The 20,807-nt window shown below is 48.6% G+C and overlaps 1 protein-coding gene across 6 annotated transcripts in view; it reads right to left on the reverse strand.

Annotated features, from left to right (window-relative positions):
• Positions 1-15,371: 15,371 nt before the first annotated feature.
• LOC149369481 (luciferin 4-monooxygenase-like) overlaps positions 15,372-20,807 on the reverse strand; it is a 112,028-nt gene continuing 106,592 nt past the window's right edge. For 2 of the 6 annotated variants that reach the window (XM_089558856.1, XM_089558857.1), the window contains exon 8: positions 15,374-20,197. In XM_089558856.1, the coding sequence (XP_089414982.1) occupies positions 20,079-20,197 (119 nt within the window). In that variant the 3' untranslated portion in view covers positions 15,374-20,078. Of the gene's footprint in view, positions 20,198-20,807 lie in introns of all 6 variants that reach the window. The other 4 variants (XM_089558855.1, XM_089558854.1, XM_089558853.1 and 1 more) reach the window with 4 other exon arrangements.

Here is a 20,807-nt window from a genome sequence, read left to right on the forward strand (position 1 = left end):
CACCTGAGTTCGGGATTCTGCCGGACCCTACCCTGAAGCGAAAACCAGTAGCAACGTCCACCATGAGCTTGCCCCGGACGACGACTCCAATCATTCTTCAGCAGCCCCGGGTGCCACCAACCTCCGACGCTTTGCCTGGCGCCGACCCCGAAGAATGGCTGGAACAGTTCGAACGTGTGGCTGTCTTTAACAACTGGGACGATGCAATGAAAATTAGGTACGTCTTCTTCGCCTTGGAGGGACCAGCAAGAATCTGGCTTGAGAATGAGGAAGCGAGCCTTACGGATTGGGAAACCGTCAAGGAGGAGCTTCTCAAGACCTTCACAAACGTCGTGAGAAAGCAGAGAGCCCAGCAGCTGCTACAGTCTCGCATACAACACCCAAACGAGACCGTTGCAGTGTACACTGAGGAGATGAAGCGTCTCTTCCGGCGTGCCGACTCGAGCATGAAGGAAGTTGAAAAGGTCAAGCTGCTTATGCGAGGAGTTCAAGAGGAACTCTTTGCGGGCCTCGTGCGGAACCCACCCAAAACCGTCGCGGAATTCGTCGAAGAGGCATCCACCATGGAAAAAAACTCTTGATGCCCGAGCCCGCCAGTATGACTGCCAGCAGCGTGTTTTCTCATCAAGCTGCCTGGGCACCGCTAATAATGATAACCTGCGGGAGGTTATACGCCAAGTTGTGCGAGAAGAGCTCCGACGATTGCTGCCAACGGGAACGCAGCCGCAGCTTACATCACTCACTGACGTAATGCGGGACGAGGTTCAACAGGCCTTGGGTGTGACGCCGACACCCACGCAGCCTCTGCAGCCTCCAGCCATGACTTACGCCGCAGCTGTGCGCCGTCCTGCACCTCGACGACGGGACCCAAGCCCCTATCGTCCTCAGCCAGCAGCGTTGGGCCGCCGCCCTCTCGCCTTAACCCGCCCGTCCTACGAGCGTCGCACACAGCCGAGGAAATGCGACTAGTGGAGAACTCCCGACCAGCGCCGCCCACTATGCTTCCACTGCGGCGAAGCCGGTCACGTCCTCCGGCACTGCCCATACAGAAGACTGGGCATCCGAGGGTTCTCTTACGACGCTCGACAACCCCGACCCGGCCAGCGACCAGCCAAAATCGAGGAGTTTTTGCGTCTGGAAGAATACTCATCGCCGAGCCGCCTATCACGTTCCCAGTCGCCATCGTCCCCGCGCTTTGTATCTCCTAGCCGAGGTTACGCCGTGCGTGGACGCTCCCCCAGCCCCCGAAGGTTAAACTAAATAAAGCAGCCTCTGGAGGTGAGGTTGCTTCTAAGCGCAATGACAATGATCCTCCATCGACGAGTACTCAAGACCATGCCTCAACTACGACGACAGCACCGACGACGACGACGCGGCCGGACTTGAAGCTTTTACCGCCGGAGTACCGGAGGAAGTAACGTCGGAGTACGCCCACCGCAGCCTCACTACTCGACGAAGGCGAGATCGGAAACCGAAGACAACGTACAATACGAGAACGCGAACGAGCGATCTTGAAGTTACGGTCGACGGTCACGCGGTTACTGCCTTGGTCGACACGGGATCTGACTACTCTGTGATGAGCGGGCCACTCGCTGTCCGACTCAGGAAAGTGACAACCACTTGGGATGGCCCGCTGATCCGCACCGCAGGTGGTAACCTTATTACGCCGTCAGGACTCTGCACCGCGAGAGTTAGAGTAAATGGGCGAACATATGCTACAACCTTCCTGGTCCTACAGAAATGCTCGCGAGACGTGATTTTGGGAATGGACTTCCTGAATGAACATCGGGCGATCATCGACCTTAGATCCAAGTCGATCAAGCTTTCCACGGACAAAGCCATATCTGCCGCGACGACAGCGACTCATCACATTGCCTTAAACGTCCTCAACGAAGCATTGAGCGTGCCGCGCCGATCAAGTGTCGTCGCCTGCATAGGTACTGGAGACATCGAAACTGCCGAAGGCGTCGTCGAGGGGAACACCCAGTTACTCCTTGATCGAGGACTGGGGGTCGCAAGGGGATTCGCCCAAATCCGAAATGGCCAAGCCCAGGTGCTGCTAACCAACTTCACCGAAGAGTACCGGCATCTAAACAAAGGTACGACGATCGCTTTCCTCGATGAGCTGGCAGACATCGGAGACATATTTGCCCTACCTGACCAACCCATAGAACCAACTGACCAAGGCCATCACCCCACGTTTGATATCAACCCAGCATTAACCCGGAGGAGACAAGACCAAATACGCAGCCTTCTTGAAAAGTACAGCGACTGCTTCTGATCAGCATCGAATGTGCGACGAACCAGCCTTGATAAGCACCGCATTGTCACAGACGAACACGCCCGACCACTGCGGCAGAGCCCCTACCGCGTATCGCCGTTAGAACGCCAAGCTATCCGCAAGCAATTTGAGGAAATGCTTCGTGACGACGTCATCCAACCATCGAGGAGCCCCTGGGCAGCACCAGTCGTCCTAGTGAAAACGAAAGACGGCACCCTTCGCTTTAGCGTCGATTACCGCCGCCTGAACAGCATTACGAAGAAGGATGTCTACCCCCTCCCCCGCATCGACGACATATTGGATCGGCTATGCAACGCTAAGCACTTCTCATCGATGGACCTGAAGAGCGGCTACTGGCAAATTGAAGTCGACGAAAGAGATCGCGAGAAGACTGCGTTCATCACACCAGACGGACTCTTCGAGTTCAAGGTGATGCCATTCGGCCTCTGTTCTGCCCAAGCGACGTTCCAGCGAGTAATGGATACGGTGCTCGCAGGCTTGAAGTGGCAAATTTGCCTAGTCTACTTAGATGACGTTGTTGTCTTCTCCTCAAGCTTTGAAAACCACCCCAGAAGGCTTCGGATAGTGCTGGAAACAATCAAGTCTTCAGGCCTAACACTGAAACCACAGAAGTGCCACTTCGCCTACGAAGAGCTGCTGTTCCTTGGTCACGTCGTAAGCAAGTATGGAGTTCGCCCAGACCCTCAGAAGACGGCGCGATCGCAGAATTTCCACAGCCTAATGACAAGAAAGCTATACGCAGATTCCTTGGATTGTGCGCTTATTACCGGCGATTCGTCAAGAACTTTTCGCGCATCGCTGAACCTTTGACCAAACTTGCCAAGGCTGACGTGCCCTCTAAATGGGAAAGGCCGCAAGAGGAAGCTTTCAAAGAGCTGAAGCGCCGCTTACAGTCCCCTCCTGTGCTCGGGCACTTTGATGAAAACGACGAAACCGAAATCCAAACCGATGCAAGCAGTGTGGCCTTAGGAGCGGTCCTCGTTCAGAAAAATGGAAGACAGGATGAAGTAATCGCGTACGCTAGCCGTTCACTGTCGAAAGCCGAGGTCAACTATTCGACCACCGAGAAAGAATGTCTCGCCATTATTTGGGCCACGTCGAAATTTCGCCCCTACCTGTACGGACGACCATTCAAGGTTGTGAGCGATCACCATGCTCTGTGCTGGCTAGCCAATTTGAAAGATCTCTCCGGCCGCCTTGCTCGTTGGAGCCTGCACATTCAAGAATTCGACATAACTGTAGTCTACAAATCTGGCCGCAAGCATTCCGATGCAGACTGCTTGTCACGAGCCCCTGTGGACGCAGCACTCGAAGAAGACGACGACTTTTTCTTAGGGCCGGTAAGCGCCAGCACTTTCCCCCGTAGTGGGTATGTGCCATTCTACTTGAGGCCAACCAACCAACCAGTTTCCCTTGGAGCGAGAGGCGTTGCGCCTTTGTTTGGGCCTTCCAAAATTTGTGGCGAATTCCGTTTTGTACCTGGAAGCGCGTATTCCATCATTGACTTCTAGATTTCGGCTCTTAACGGTGAAAACCTTCTTAAGAATGTGCGATTCTTCGCTTCATGCCTCCAATTTTATCTTCCTTCGTCAGCCTCGACCATTTTTCAACGAATCCTGGTCTCGTTTCCGTACCCCTCAAATATGTTTTGTGCAATCCCTTCTTGACCCCTTAAACGTCCGCATTTCGGACATCCGTCCGGTATGCGCCAACTCTTTATCTATTCAGATTGTCTTCGATGACATCTTTCCAAAACACGCAAATTAATGCGTTTCCATTTGCTCAGCGGTTTATTGCAGGATTACCTGCTGTGCTTTAAATCTCATGTGCTCATAGCGACAGACGCCTCACAGTGTGAAGAAAAGGCCGGGGTTGACATTTTCTGCATGTCCCTTTACTGGTCATTCTCACTCCGCCTTCCCGATTACATCATCATCATCATCATCATCATCATCATCATCAGCCTGACTACACCCACTGCAGGGCAAAGGCCTCTCCCATGTCCCTCCAATTAACCCTGTCCTTTGTCAGTTGCCGCCACTGTATCCCTGCAAACTTCTTAATCTCATCCGCCCACCTAACTTTCTGCCGTCCCCTGCTACGTTTGCTTTCTCTTGGAATCTACTCCGTTACCCTTATGGACCAGCGGTTATCTTGCCTTCGCATAGCATGCCCTGCCCAAGCCCATTTCTTCCTCTTGATTTCAACTAAGATGTCATTAACCCGCGTTTGTTCCCTCACCCACTCCGCCCTGTTTCGATCTCTTAACGTTACACCTATCATTTTCCTTCCCATAGCTCGCTGCGTTGTTCTTAACTTAAGCTGAACCCTCTTTGTTAGCCTCCACGTTTCTGCCCCATAGGTGAGTACCGGTAGGATACAGCTGTTGTATACTTTTCTCTTCAGGGATATTGGTAAGCTACCATTCATGATCTGAGAGAACCTGCCATATGCGCTCCACCCCATTCTTATTCTTCTAGTTATTTCCCTCTCATGATCCGGATCTGCGGTCACTACCTGCCCTAAGTAGACATATTCTCTTACCACTTCGAGTACCTCGCTACCAATGGCGAACTGCTGTTCCCTTGCTAGGCTGTTGAACATTACTTTCGTTTTCTGCATGTTAATTCTTAGCCCCACCGTTCTGCTCTGCCTGTCTAACTGATTGATCATGCTTTGTAGTTCTTGTCCTGAGTGGCTTAACAAGGCAATGTCATCAGCGAATCGCAAATTACTCAGGTATTCTCCATTAACTCTTATCCCCAACTGTTCCCATTCCAGTCCCCGGAATACCTCCTGTAAGCAGGCAGTGAAGAGCATTGGCGAGATCGTGTCTCCCTGCCTGACACCTTACCGTATTGGAATTTTATTGCTGACTTTATGGAGAACTATAGTAGCTGTGCAATCGGTATAAATATCTTCCAATATTTTCACATAGCACTCTTCTACACCCTGATTCAGCAATGCCTGCATGACAGCTGAGGTTTCCACTGAGTAAAATGCTTTCTCATAATGAATGAAGGCTATATATAGGGGTTGGTTATATTCTGCGCATTTCTCTATCAGCTGATTGATAGTGTGGATGTGATCTATTGTCGAGTATCCTTTACGAAAGCCTGCCTGATCATTTGGTTGACTAAAGTCCAAGGTTGTCCTGACTCTATTAGCGATTACCTTAGTAAATACCTTGTAGGCGACGGACAATAAGCTGATTGGTCTGTAATTCTTCAAGTCCTTGACGTCTCCTTTCATATGAATTAAGATAATGTTAGCGTTCTTCGAAGCTTCAGGTATTCTCGAGGTCACAAGGCATTGCGTATACAGGGTGGCTAGTTTTTGTAGCACAATCTCTCCTCCGTCCTTCAACAAATCTGCTGTTACTTGATTCTCACCGGCTGCTTTCCCTCTTTGCATTGCTCCTAAGGCTTTCTTTACTTCCTCCTTCGTTACTGGCAGGATGTCCCATTGCTGTGCTCGACTGCCTCCCTCAGTAACTTGATGATTAGATTCGCTACTGTATAGATTTTTGTAGAACTCTTCGGCTAATGCAACTATCTTATCCATATTGCTGATGACATTGCCCTGTTTGTCTTTTAGCGCATACATCTGGTTTTTACCTATGCCTAGTTTTCTCTTCACTGATTTTAGGCTACATCCGTTCCTTAGAGCATGCTCGATTTTCTCCATGTTAAACTTTCTTATGTCGGCTACCTTGCGCTTATTTATTAACTTCGATAGCTCTGCTAGTTCTATCCTGTCTGTGGAGTTAGACGTCCTCATGCTTTGACGTTTCTTAATCAGATGTTTAGTCTCCTGAGATAGCTTGCTGGTATCCTGTCGAACAATCCTACCACCTACTTCTGCGGCGCACTCTGTAATGATAGCTGTAAGATTATCATTCATTGTTTCAACACTACGGTCATCTTCTTCAGTTAAAGCGGAAAATCTGTTTTGCAGCGACATTCTGATTCCTCTACCTTCCCTCTTAATGCTAACTCGTTAATAGCCATTCTCTTCACCAGTTTCCTCCGTTCCCTCTTCAAATCTAAGCTAACACGAGACCTTACCATTCTGTGGTCGCTGCAACGGACCTTACCGAGGACCTCCACATCCTCTACGATGCCAGGGTGTGCACACAGTATGAAGTCTATTTCATTTTTAGTCTCACCATTGGGGCTCTTCCACGTCCACTTCCTGTTTGCTCGTTTGCGGAAGAAGGTATTCATAATCCGAAAATTATTTCTATCTGCGAACTCTACTAATAACTCTCCCCTACTGTTCCTAGAACCTATGCCATAGTCACCTACCGCCTTGTCTCCAGCCTGATTTTTACCTACCTTTGCATTAAAGTCGCCCATCAGTACAGTGTACTGTGATTTTACTTTGGTCATTGCCGATTCCACATCCTCATAGAAGCTTTCAACTATCTGGTCATCATGGCTTGATGTAGGCGCGTAGGCCTGCACCACCTTCAGCTTGTACCTCTTATTAAGCCATAGCTGCCACTCTCTCGTTAATACTGTAAAACTCCTCGATGTTGCCAGCTATATCCTGATTAATGAGGAATCCCACACCTAGTTCTCGCCTATCTGCTAATCCACGATAGCACAGTACATGCCCGCCCTTTAGTACTGTATACGCCTCATCTGTCCTCCTAACTTCACTAAGCCCTATGACATCCCATTTAATACCAGCTAATTCCTCCAATAGCACTGCTAAGCTAGCCTCACTTGATAAGGTTCTTGCGTTAAACGTTGCCAGGTTCAGTTTCCAATGGCGGCCTGTCCGCAGCCATAGATTCTTAGCACCCTCCGCTGCGTCACAGATCTGACCGCCGCCTTGGTCAGTTGCTCCGCAGCTGCTGGGGACTGAGGGCCGAGAGTTAATTGGTTTGTTTATAGAAGGTTATGGCCATGTACTACACCAGGGTGGCCAAATCCTGTTCTTGTGAGGAAGTGCGTTGTTGGTTAGGTTCACCGAAATCAGGCCGCACTCCAAGCCTGGGTATGCAATTCCATCGACACGCGGATTTTTTTTTTTACACCCCCGATTACACCCCTACAGCGATTACACCGATTACACCCCTATTTATTTGGCCGAATTTCTAGCAGTAGCCTTAGCGTTGCGCAAATTAAACAGCTCCTTGTCATCTGTCATAATTATGAGAGATTCATTATCGTTGTGTTCCTCTCTCACCGCGTCTACAACATCTCAGGCATTTCGGTTACTCAAATGATTGGTTCCACCCCACGTGTGTTCATTACGGTTGGTCTGGGTGCCTGGGCACAGAGGATTCCATTTGAATGAGGTTGCCGATACCCTGGCGAAGGCATCTCTTCAAGGCCCAGTCGTATCTGTGCTTCCACCCAGCGCATATATTACGGCGGCCAGGTTTCGCAGGTATCGCAGGTAACAGCTCTAGTGCATATGTTTTAATGTACACAAAACAAAGAATTGATTTGGTAACACAGGTTGTTGCTGCTGCCGGACGGCGCCCTACAAGCCCAATTGAGGCTTTGGCGCGTCCGCGTCTTGTATTGTTTCTTTGGTGTGAATAAAGTATTTATTATTATTATTATTATTATTCTCTTGAAGGAATTCGCAGCATCAGCTCTGACCTCCTCTCCCGAATTCCGGCATCTCCTTTACCCGCGGTGCAGTAAAGGATGGCGATCACGCAAGCTTGAGGTTTCCTTCACGCGTCTACGTTGTCGCGTGCCTCTCTTAAACTTCTACCTTTATAGATCTGCTCTGGCGGTCTCCCCATTGTGCCCGTTCTGCGGAGAACCCGAAACGATAGATCATTTCTTGTTGACCTGCCACCGTTTCTCCTCTTTACGGAGCCGCCTGCTGGAGCTTCCGTTACGACAGCTTGGTCTAAGTCTGTCTGCCGGGGTTGCTCTGTCTCTTGGGGCTTCCTCCCTTGGGCACAGCAACTGGAATGTGCTCTCCGCCATGCAAAACTTCCTTACAGACACTAAACGGCTGCCGTCTTAAGCTCTGCTCTTTTTCATGATCAATATTCCTCTGGAACGAAAGCTTTCTGAAACGTGGAATATTTAGCCCCGTTCTCTATTTCAGTCACCGATCTCACAGCATTTGTTTAGCCTATTTTAATTACACATCTGAGATCCTTTCATTTATGTCCTAATTGCTATTATTATCATAATTATTTTATTTTTCCCAACCATTATTTTCTTGTTTATCATTTTGTGCACCTATCAGTTGCCGCCTCTGTCTTGGCCAATCCCCCGCAGTGGGTACGCGCCATTATCTAGAGGACAACAACAACAGTTTTGCGCAGCAGCAGCACTCGGATCCTTACTTGCAAAGCCTAGTTGATTATCTGAAAGGCAAGACCGCATCGCCTCCCCGAGGGTTCAAGCGGCAACTGTCGTCCTTCGTCCTTCACAATAATGTCCTCCTGAAGAACTTCGCGCCGAACAGGAGAGTGCATCTTGTCGTGCCCAAAAATCTCAGGCAAGAAATTATGCAGGCATGTCATGATGAGCCGACTGCAGGGCATCTCGGGATTGCTCGCACGTTGCAAAGCATCCAGGAGAAGTACTATTGGCCGCGGCTAGGTACCGACGTTTCCCATTACGTGAAAAGGTGCCGTGAGTGTCAGCGACGCAAAACGCCTCCGACTAGACCAGCCGGACTCCTGAACCCCATACCACCACCAACTAAGCCCTTTCAGAAAATAGGGATGGACCTCCTCGGCCCCTTTCCGACCTCTTCATCAGGAAACAAGTCGATCATCGTGGCCACCGACTACATGACCCGCTACGCCGAAGCAAAAGCGTTGCCTAGTGGTACCGCAACAGAAGTCGCAAAATTTTTTGTCGAACAAATTCTCCTGCGACACGGTGCCCCGGAAGTGCTCATCACAGATAGAAAAACGGCGTTTACAGCGGAGCTGACGCAAGCCATTTTAAACTACAGCCAGACAAGCCATCGGAGGAGGACTGCCTATCATCCGCAAACCAACGGACTCACAGAGGGTCTGAACAAGACCATCGCAGGCTTGCTCTCCATGTACATCGACGCCGAACACAAGACGTGGGACTCCATTCTGCCCTACGTGATCTTCGCCTATAATACTGCCGTTCAGGAGACAACCAGGTTTACCCCATTCCAGCTGGTATACGGCAGGAAGCCCACAACAACACTCGACGCAATGCTCCCGCACGTTTCCGACGAAGACAACCTCGACGTCGCCGCCTACGTTCATCGCGCCGAGGAAGCCCGCAGACTGGCGCGGCTTCTCATTCAAGACCAGCAGCACACCGACGCCCGACGCTACAATCTGCGCCGACGAGACACGCATTACAAGCCAGGTGATCGTGTTTGGATATGGACGCCAGTTCGCCGCCGTGTATTGAGTGAAAAGTTACTGCGACGCTACTTTGGCCCGTACAGGGTTCTCCGTCGCATCGGTGACCTCGACTATGAAGTCATCCCCGACGGCACGACAGCATCTCAGCGACGCCGCACACGCCCGGAAGTCGTACATGTCGTACGCCTGAAGCCATATTATGAACGCTAAAGGACTCGAAGTTTGCATTCTCCATGCTTTTTTTCATTTTAAAGCATCGAGACGATGCTTCTTTGGGAGGGGGGTAATGCCGCGTATCATTGTAGTGTCCGTTCGTTCGCGCAAGGCAGCAGGAAAGGGGTGTTGTCATTTTTTTCGTGACGCGAAAAGCGACCGGACTTATCTCTATTGATCACAGCCATGAAGAACTGCATCTACGTTTTTCCAGATTAGTCTAGATGATCTCGACCTGTTATCTCGAAGTTTCCTTGCCGGCTTTAAATTGAACGATGCCGCGAGCGGCGGGCATTCGTAGTTCGACGACCAACGAGCACGCTTGTTGCTTACGCCGCCGCCGAGTGATTCAGTTCTTTTGCGGTCGCAAGTCAGCCCAAATAAAGGGCTTCGTTTCCAAGACTGGTTGGTGTCTTCCTGACCGCTGGACTGCCGTCACTACGATGTGACAATACGAACAGCCTTGTGAAAATGCGCTCGGAACAGTCGCGTTTAAAGCAAGCGCTCCAACGCGCCGCATACGACAAGAAATGAAGCGGGCGGTGGCGGCCGCGCGCTTCGCTCACTAATGGCAGCCGAGAGGGAGAGAGGCGAGGAGGAAACGGCGACGAGAGGAGGAGTTCGCGCTACCTTAGAAAAATACAGGGACCTTATGCGCTACCATATTCCTGCGCTCCCCAGCGCATTTTCAACGAACGAAACATGCTGGCTGACAGTGCCCCAGTGAGCGACGGGCGCTGAGTTCTACGGGCTGCAGAACGACAAAGATAGAGGAGGCTACTTTGAAATACCCGACTTCACTGCTTTCCCTTCATTTGTTGTTTTGTATGCGCCGTGTCTCAGTAAAAGCCGAGTGTAGATAGGCTGTCAATGATGTGCATACCCCTTATCGCAGATCACGCCGTGCATTTATCATTTTCAGGAATAATGTGCAAACGCACTTTTAAGACTATGCTGAGAGCGGGGCCGCCACTTCAAGACAGTGAGTGTGCCCGCATCGCTCACTCAGAACGCGCTTGGTACCGCTTGTCACTGTCAGGAATTGAATGAAGTGGCGCTGATAATATTCGGAGATCAGAGGATAGGTAGGGCTCATTAGAACTGTCACATACTGGGCATCAATTGCCTATATTGAGACAACAGTGGCGACACTAGTCCTTTGTAGAACCGTCCTTCGCCGACACGTTCCCAATATTGGGCTAATGTTCTGAGCTGCTTGAAGTTTGATTCAATCTAAAACTCAAAATCCTTAGAGGAATTGGCGGATACGTCCTCGAAAAGGTTCTTGAAATTATCTATGGCGGTATTGAAGAGGGAACATGACAAAGTATCAATGTGTAAGAACTCCTGGCGTAAAGACACGATCTTGGTAGTGCAGTGCTATTCTCACCCACGCGTTTGAAAGTTTAGTTAATGGCTTAATAAATTTATTGGGTTAATAAGGTTAGTGGAGAATATGTCAGCAAAATCAGATTTGGCGATGACATTTGTTTGCTAAGTAACTCAGGGGTGAACTGCAAGAGATGATTTAGGAAGACAGGTAGAGCAGATGTGTGAGTCTGAAAGTTTATGCGTTGAAATCTAAGATTGTTAAGCAGTGTTGTCAGAGAACAACATTTTACTATAGGCAGATTTGCATCTGCTTTGTCCAGGTAGTAAATGCAGATCTGGATCCACAGTCACTGGATCTGCACTGCAGTGACTTCAGGTATATCTACATATCTGTATATAGCGGAATGTTTACCCATATCTCCTCCTTAGATGCATGCCATATGTCCAACGACTTGTCTGGAAATCACTTAAAGTAAACGCTTTGTAACACTGACATTGGTGCCTAAAATGATGTTTTCAGTGCTTTTTTGCGATGGATCTTTGGAACATTGCCTGTGTATTTTTTTTAATGTGAAAGGTTCATATCTTGGTATTTGTACTTGACCCATGTGCGCTGTAGCTCTTGAGCTTCTCGAGCTCTATATAACGTAACAAGAAGCGTCGATTTCTTGATGATGATGATGAAAACGTTTATTAAAGCCTTAGTTGAAGGGAAGGCTGATCGGGTCCCTAGTCCGGGACGCCGTTGGTGAAAGCCGCTGCCCGTGCTCTGGCGACGAGGGCTCGTTGTTCCTCGAGGTTCGAGCTGGACAGGGCCGCCTCCCAGCCCTCCCGCGTTGGCTGATTTATGATCTCAATGCTGTCATTTTTCTGACAAGCCCATACCATGTGGTACAAGTTTGCCTTCTGGCCACAAAATTTGCACTGTGCCGAAAAGGACTTGGGCTCAATGGCGTGAAGCGTAGCTGGGTTATTGAAATACATAGTTTGTAGCCTGCGAAGGTGACATTCCTCTGATTTACTGAGACCCTTAGCGGGCCTCGGGAGTGTCTGCCTTTCAAGGCGCAAATGTTGCAATATTTCTGAATATGTCGTTAGCGGAGAGGGGGAGCCAGAATCAGGAAGGGAGGACGTAGAAGGATGCCGGGGAAGAAAAGCTCGGGCCGAAGCGTGTGCGCGCTCGTTTCCTTCAACTCCCTGGTGACCTGGTACCCATATTAATTCCTTCCGTTCAGCTGAAGTCCTACATTGACTAAGAATTTTGCACGCTAGCGGCGTGATTCTGCCACGCATATAGTTTCTATAAGCTGCCTGGGAATCTGTAACTATGTATTTAGATTCGGAGTGCGTTGCGGCTAGGGCTATCGCTACTTCCTCCATAGCCTGTGTATCCCCGTTACGAACTGAAAGCCCGTCCACGACTTGCATTTGGTGCACCACTGAGATTGTTGATATTCCTTGTGCAGGACCCGCAGCGTCCACGAAGAAGGCTCCTTCTTTTGTTGAATAACACTCGTTCATCTTCTTGCTCCTCGCCACTCGTCTAGCATGATGATGCTCCGGGTGCATGTTTTTGGGAAGCGGAAGGGTAAGGAATTTGCTCTTCCACTCTTTAGGTATATCTTGTCTCCCAGCTACTTGCTGCGGAAAGCTAATGTTTAAATCTTCTAAGACCCTGCGGCCGGTCGTAGTTGTGGCCAGTCGCACTACCTGGCTTGTAAGATGGGCGCTAATCGATTCATCAGCCGTGCTGTGTACCCCTAGTTTTAGTAGACGCTCCGTATATGCTTTCATGGGTAGGCCGAGTGCCTTCTTATAAGCCGTTGGAATGATAACGTCCAGGTGGTTTAGATCAGTCTTCCTCAAACGAAGGTACGGGGCCACGTACACTATCCTGCAGATGACAAAGGCCTGTATTAGTCTAAGGGTATCCTGTTCTTGCATGCCGTTTTTCTTGCTTGTGATCCGAGATATCATACGGATGACTTGTTCGCACACCGTTCGGAGCTTGGCGATCGCTGCTGCGTTCACACCCTTGTTGTTAATGAGCAGCCCCAAAATCCGTATTGTTTCCGCCTCGGGAATAGGTGTGTCATGGACCGAGATTTCCAGCGATGCAGTATCCCGCTTCCCTCGCGTGACGAGGAGCTCCGACTTGTCCGGGGAACAGCGCAGTCCGCATTCTTCAGCATACTTTTCAACCGTACTGGCAGCCTCTTGGAGGGCCTCCTCCATCTGTCCCATGTTTCCCTCCGTTGTCCATATGGTTATGTCATCCGCGTATAGGGCGTGGCGGATTCCCCTTATGGCATTAAGTTGTTCCGGCAGGTGCATGAGGGCAACGTTGAAGAGCAGTGGATAAAGGACTGCTCCCTGAGGCGTCCCCCTGGTGCGCATGGGTATCGCCTCGGACCTCGTGTCGCCAATCCTGATGTGCGCTTGCCTATCTTGCAAGAAAGCCTTGATGTAATTAAAGGTACGCTTTCCGCAGTGAGTACCCTGTAGATTGTCCAGAATCTTGGAATGCTTCACGTTGTCGAAAGCCCCCTTCAGATCTAATGCTAGTATGGCCCTACTGTTTCGTTTGCGCGGGGGATCGATAACCTCCATCTTCAGCTGCAGTAACACGTCCTGGGTTGACAAGTGTGCCCTAAACCCAAAGATTGTGTGAGGTATAATATTGTGGTCTTCTATATACGTAGAAAGTCGCATGTGTACCGCCTTCTCCATCAGTTTCCCGGCGCACGACGTAAGCGAGATGGACCTAAGGTTATTGATGTTCACCTCCTTTCCAGGCTTGGGAATAAAGCTGACATCAGCCGTCTTCCATGCCTTGGGTAACTGTCCACTTTTCCAGCATTCGTTGATGTACTGCGTGAGATGTTCAAGCGCTTGCTGATTGAGATTGACAAGCAATCCCACCGTCACCCTGTCGTTCCCTGGCGCCGTGCCCCGCCTCATGGCCATAAGCGCCGCCTGTATTTCCTCGACTTCGAACTCTCTGTCCAGGTCCGGATTGTCCATACCCTCATAATCCCGTACTGGCTCGTTGTCTTTCACTGTACAGAGGTACTTGCTCACGAGGGCTGCAACTAGCTGCTGGTCCGTGCCCGCGAAGCCGTGTAGGGCTCTCTTGAGATTACGTTGCTGATCCCCGCGAGACTTAGAGGTTTCTTGAGAAAAATTGTTCCCGTTTGAGGAACCAGATGACAGCACTACAGCTTATCGCAACTCGTTTCATACGCGAAACCTGAAAACAAAAAAAGAAACGCTGCAAGGTCTCATCCTATTCGAATAAAAGTTAGACACCGCCCGTGCAAGCTTCAACAAGTGAAAACAGGCTCATTTTCTTATAGGCCAACGAATCTCCTTTGTTGGCCGGATTGTTGTACTAGTATGAATGACCCTTAATACTGCAGCAATGGCCGAATGCTGCGAAAGCTCGAGAGTGCCGTCAAGCAGCGTTGTAGTGCTCGTTCTTTGTTTGTAGCTGGTCTGGGTGTCTGCCTTGCCGAGTTGAGCGATCTCACCTATAAAAAGGGTAGGTTGAAATATAGTTGTAATAAACAAATCAGAAAAAAAGGAATAGTTGGCGCGCTCGGTTTCTTTTTAAGTATTCAGGAAATAAACAACAGATACTCGAGTATAATCGGATTAAGACTGCAAGTGGAATCGCAGAATCGCGTACGAGTATACTCAGGCGCGCCCCTCAGATAAAAATAAATTGCTGCAGCATTCATGGCACCTAAAGCCGGCACTTTCTTACTTGAGGAGATAGCAGCATTTGAACACACAAATGCTTCATTTTCGCTTCACCCCAGTGCATCATCGGGCATAACATTCAGCAGTGCCCTCATAAAAACATGGGAAGTAATCATTGGCGAGCGACAAATAGCCGGCCGAAATCAGTGCCGTGTGTTCGTTGTCGCAGCACCTTGAACTATAGAGCTATTATGTAAACCCTCTCTACTTTTTTTGTAACCGTGGATGGCAGCCATCTTGTTACTTCGCTCATGGTTCCCCGCATGATACAGACGATCTAGATCAAGTCTGACGGTTTGACGTACAATACAGCGTACTAACCTGGCAACTACGCCCAGCATGGCCGCGCGCTGCGTAGTCCGTGCTAAAAAGCTGTGCGAGGAATGTGAGCGCACAAAGACAGTTACAGGTGGTGGTGAATCCTGTGCTGCTCATTACGTGTGACTTGTGTTTGTGTGAGCCGAGATCAACGAGGATTGGTAGTGAGGTTCAGCAAGATTTGTTTTGATGTACGGGGCGTTAGAAAACATGCATGCCCCCTGCATTTTGGCGTTACCTGGAGTCCCTTTAGTAGAGTGTGAACCATCGTCACCTCCTGTTTTCTCGCGCAGTCAGACTTCGTTGTTGTTCCATAATGGATGTGAGGCACAAGGGAGACGACACACGCTTATAGTGCAGCGCCTGCCTTCTGCACTGTTTTCATTTTCTAGCACTGCCTGTCAAGATGCCAATTCCGTTTGAATACAATGCAAAGTCTGTAACGGACTCCGCTCTGAATGGTTTAATCTGTGTGCAACGAACCACCGAAGCACCAACAAAGCGTACATACATGAAAGTACTTTATGCAAGAGACGTGTGGGAAACGTCGCGCTCAGAGAGCACCAGCAGAGCATTGTGCAAGGTAAACAGAAATGTGGAATGCAGTTTTCTCGTGTACAGCTTTCGAAATATTAAACATTCATGCCATGTTCGTATAAAAAAATTTACAACCACTGTATCTTTACAACCACAAACATGTGAGATTACTTACTATACAACCTGCACTGCAAAGTTACAACTGGCTTCATTGTTGACAGTTATTAACTTCAGGAGTTATGTTAGTGAATGCGTTTTTTTATTTTTTTCTGTAGATTTACTGATATTACTGTTGTACACATGTGACAAATAAAAATATCGTAGCATGTAAATAATGCCTCAGTCATGCAGAATGTAGCATTCAATATTCTGCACATCTGTTCACATGCTGGAAGAATGCTCATGAAAAAAAAAGAAACAGTGTCAAGACTTGTGCTCTCAATTGTTCAACACCTAATAGGGCTGCCTTGATGCGGTATTGTTGGCGCTTAAAAAAAGAAAAGCGTGTTCAACTTAGTATCTTAATACAATGATTTCGCATGAACAATTTTGGAATAAATGTTTCATGTCACTCTTCATAATGTCTGTTATTTATAGCACAACTGTGCGTCTTGTGCAGATCCCTCCAGAAATAGTGTCCCTCGTAGCCTGTGCCACACTTGGATGTTAAACCCCACAAAACCAAGAAATCAGACCTTCAGAAAGGCACATGAGTGTCTGTGTAAAAGCTGAAATGTGAAACGGCTTTGCATATAGATTGTTCTGACACTAATAAATGAGTGAGTACTTTCCGAACACATCAGTGACCGTAGCACTGTTTTTACATTACACGTATCAGATGTGCTTTAGAAACTGCAACAAAGAATCTTATTTCCTCTACTACAATCAAGAGACAGATTTACCTTGCGTTTGGCGTATCATTGTAATTTATCTGAAATAAGACAGAATACGAGATATTTGCAATCTAAAGGAATGCAGGCCCGAATTTGACACTGGGATTCTACTTCATAAACAAGAACATTGACCATGTTCATTCCTTCAATGTACTGGTGAAGCTACCCCTCTAGTGCCACTGTATCAACAGTTGTTGAATGCCAATTTTTGATGGTGTATTGGAGGAGCATTTAAGGGAATATACAGTACGGCTAGCTGGAACAACTAGTGCTCTGTATTTTGTAATAAATTCGTGGCATGTACAATAACCGCAGGGATTGAAATTAATCAAGAAACCTCTTTCTTAACCCAAGTGCAACTTTGGCTTGTCAGAGGAGGCAGTGCATCGTCTACCTTTTGCGTGTTACCTGCAAGCACTTGCGTAGAGATTTCCCTGGTGATGCTGCTATGAGCTGGGGGTTTGTGATGTAGACTTGTCCTAAAGCAAACTCAGTTTTGACCTGAGGTTCTAGCTATTTATCTGAAGCATCTCGCCTACTTTGCTTGCGTGGGGACTTTGTTGTGGGAGTGTACAAGTGCTTGCAGGGGGATTTGCATTAAGGCTGATTTGGTTTGGTTAATAGGGTTTAACGTCCCAAAGCGACTAAGGCTATGAGAGACGCCGCAGTGGAGGGCTCCGGAAATTTCGACCACCTGGGGTTCTTGAGGTGACCGGTTGGCTGAGATACTTTGTCACACTAATAGCCTGAAGTAAGAACACTTACATCACCGGAGACACCAGCATTTTGATTCATTTTGTTTTACCTGCAAGCGTTGACCTCAAGGTTGACTGAGCTCGTGAGGGGGGTGAGGACATTTTTTGTGAACTGCCTGTTTCTGAGCTCGCGTGCTCCTACAGAGAGATACCCTGAGAGAAATTTTTTTTTTGCCTGAAGCATTGGCCTTTCAGCTCACCTAACCTTACCTGCGTGCGTTTTTGTGGTGACATAAGTGGCGAACACTGCAGTAATGAAATATCACTGTGAGATGTGCTTGCATCCTGAAGGAAAAGTATTCCACGAGCTGAGGCACTCACTGTATTGTAACTTATCACCCTACGCCCACAGATTTGGCGAGACACCACGACCTCTGTCAGAATCCTGTGCGATAATGTAGACATACCGAACACACAGTCTCTCCTCTATAAACCGTCACATCTAGTGCACCACTCTGAATTGCTGATACATGATGGATTTTATTTATCATGAACCGGATTCTTTTTATGCTGTATTCCTGCCTTTACTTTCGTACTGACATAGCAGGTGGTAAATTTTTAATTGTAACTTAAATATTTAGCGTTTTGTTGAAAAGATAAGTTTACTTCTTTTAACTTAGGATTGGGCTGTAAAGGCTGTAGCTAGGCTCAGCATAATTATCAAAACCCAGTCGTAACAAGCATAAAAAATTTCACACTGAATGCAGCTTCTGCTAGACATAAACAGAGAGCAGCAACAATTTTCACCTACCTGCTCACTATGTACTTTTTGGAATATGGTGGGCACTGCATCTGGTTTCAAAAAGTACCTAGTGTGGCTTCTGTAAGAGCATGACTGCTCAAAATGTCTTGATATGATCCTCTGCCCTATATGTAACTAGGCAGTGGTGTCGTAATAGTGCTTAGCCACTTTTGCGAAACTGTTTATTGTTCTGAGGCAGTCAAGTACTGTTTCAAAGCGAGGCCTGCAATATATACCACTAAACGTAAGGCTCCACGAATTAATGCTTGTCATGCGTGCTGCATGCGTACAAAAAAATCTTAACGAAAAAAACGCACGATAGTGCCATTATGAATCTTTCAGAGAAGGACATTACTCACACATGAAGCGAAATGCCCAAGCGCTTCTGACACCTTGTTTTGCATATGATGCACGATGGCGGTATTGTTCTGAAAGTCTATGCAAGAGCGAGGCAAAGCGGTAGATAGCGTCGCGCGGAGTCACAGCGCGATGCGTGCCTACGCCACCTACTGGGAACTTACAGGCGAGCGCGTATGAGTGGACGGTTTTGTTTTCTGTGTTCTTTTCTTTTTGATCAGTGTTCTTTTGCTTTTCAGAGAAGGCGGGCTTACTCGTTCGGCCGACTGCTCTGGCGGTTTCGGGTGTCCGCTTCAGCGGCGGCAATTCGCCGCGAACTCTGCCGACGGGTCTAGTGTCCAGTCTCTTGTACGCGATCGACCGACGTGCGCACAAGAAATACGTTCGACCAATGTGCGCACGGGAGACGTCTGGCGTCTGCAGTGCTTTCCCGGCACTGAATCAGACATCGAAACATAAAACCAGCAGAGAAGCCTCGTGCGAAAGACCGTGGACCGAGCGGCGGGAGTGAGTGATTCCTAAGTACGCACGGCGGGGAGAGGTGTGTAATGCAGTGCGCATTGGGCGTATTAAACTGCCGTATCCTAATTTTGTCCTACAGTCTACGCTGTAAGTAGCAAAGAACTAGCACCCATCGGTAACCTGCAGCTGCTAGAGCACACGAAAAGAAAACGAAACTTTCCTAAGTTTTCTGGTACACGTCTGTATATTTCAAAGTTTGCAACATGGAAAGGATTAAGTGTAATGATCAGGAGCGTTCTTCGACGTTTTTTAGTATTAGAGGTTTATTTTTAATGTGTTCTGTGTCGCTGTATTGAAAATGATCGCTTAATTTTCAATAGCCCGATCCACAAATAAGTGCAGGCAACTATGGGAGTAACAAGATGGTGCTGCTCGAGTGTAAGACAACCTCTTCACCGCGCTTTACCCCCCTACCTTGAACCCGGTGATTGGAGCACAGATGGACTACGATTTGTCTTCTCCGCTCAAGTTTGGAAGAGGAGGTCAAAGGTCTGCCTAGCATGAACTTTTTTTTTCCGTGTGCCATCTTTTCAAACGCTAACAACAAAAACAACGGCCTGTGTCGCACTAAGGATTGCTACTATGCTGAAATTTATCAGATGTTGCAGCATCCAGTCATTCACAAACATTCATGATGGAGCAATTTTTCGTCTTCTATGGATCGAATGCTTTCGTCTCTCATCAAGTTTTCTTAGAATGAAGACCAGTATCAGAGCAAAGGCAGCAAGCATATCGTCAGCTTTTGGAGCACATTCCTCCTTTTCGTCTTTCTTTTATAAAGGAAGAAAATGGTAACAACTGTAGACGTGAGATGGAACGCCTCTTCAAAACATGCAGCTGCAACGCAAGCCTTCGCTGATGTACGCAACTCCAGTACAATTACACTGTAGTAGCCAGTTTCTACTGTGGAGCATCTGGCCCTTTCTTTTCAAAAAAAGGCGTATACGGGAACTTTGCACGGGTCGCCGGCCTTATGTGCAGCATTTTTTTACTTCTTGACGCTTCACTAAGCTCGAATGAGAGAGCGGGAGAGCGCTGCTCTGATAATTTTCCCGGTCTCCGTCTTTGGCAAAGAGTCCACAAAGAAGACGCCACCGTAGAGATGCTTGTGGACTGCCAGGTTACCTGCGTAGAAAGAAATGAATAAAAAAGTCGGGCTGTCTCGCATATTCTGTAGCCAGAAATTCGCAATAGAGACCATACTAGTCACTCGGACGTTAGCCACAACCAACACCTCTGTAAAGACATCATGAGTATTCATCCGCGAGCACTTAGGTTTTTCTTAAGGATGAAGTTGAGTTGCCGGGTTGCGGCTCAGGGACCCATCGTGCACGCACCCCGAAGCCGATAGCCTGGCCCCCTTGGTTTTGTGTGTGTTAATTGTTTGTCGGGGCTCCTTGAGGAGCCGCCGTCCCGGCGTCGCCGAAATGGGTTTGTTTTGAGACAAACGCGGCAGATGGCGGCAACGACGGTTAACCGACAAAGAGGAGGCCCGGCCTTGCAAGGGCGCGTTCGGACCGCAAGGCGCGGCCGATGCGCGGACCCCTGGGGCTTCGAGAGGGGTCACGGGCAAATTTATTGCTTTTGACTGCAGAGCGCGTGACGGACGGGATGCCCCAAAGACGAGCGACGAAGGGGGAGAGCGCGGCCGGTACAGTGCGCGCGGTTCGAGCTGAGTGCTCGCTTTCCCTGTGCCGCCGGTGGCGTTTTTGTGTGTTTGTGTGTATCGGTGCTG

This window comes from Amblyomma mixtum, chromosome 1, assembly GCF_055824585.1.
Source record: "Amblyomma mixtum isolate Tamu chromosome 1, ASM5582458v1, whole genome shotgun sequence".
Lineage (NCBI taxonomy): Eukaryota > Metazoa > Arthropoda > Arachnida > Ixodida > Ixodidae > Amblyomma > Amblyomma mixtum.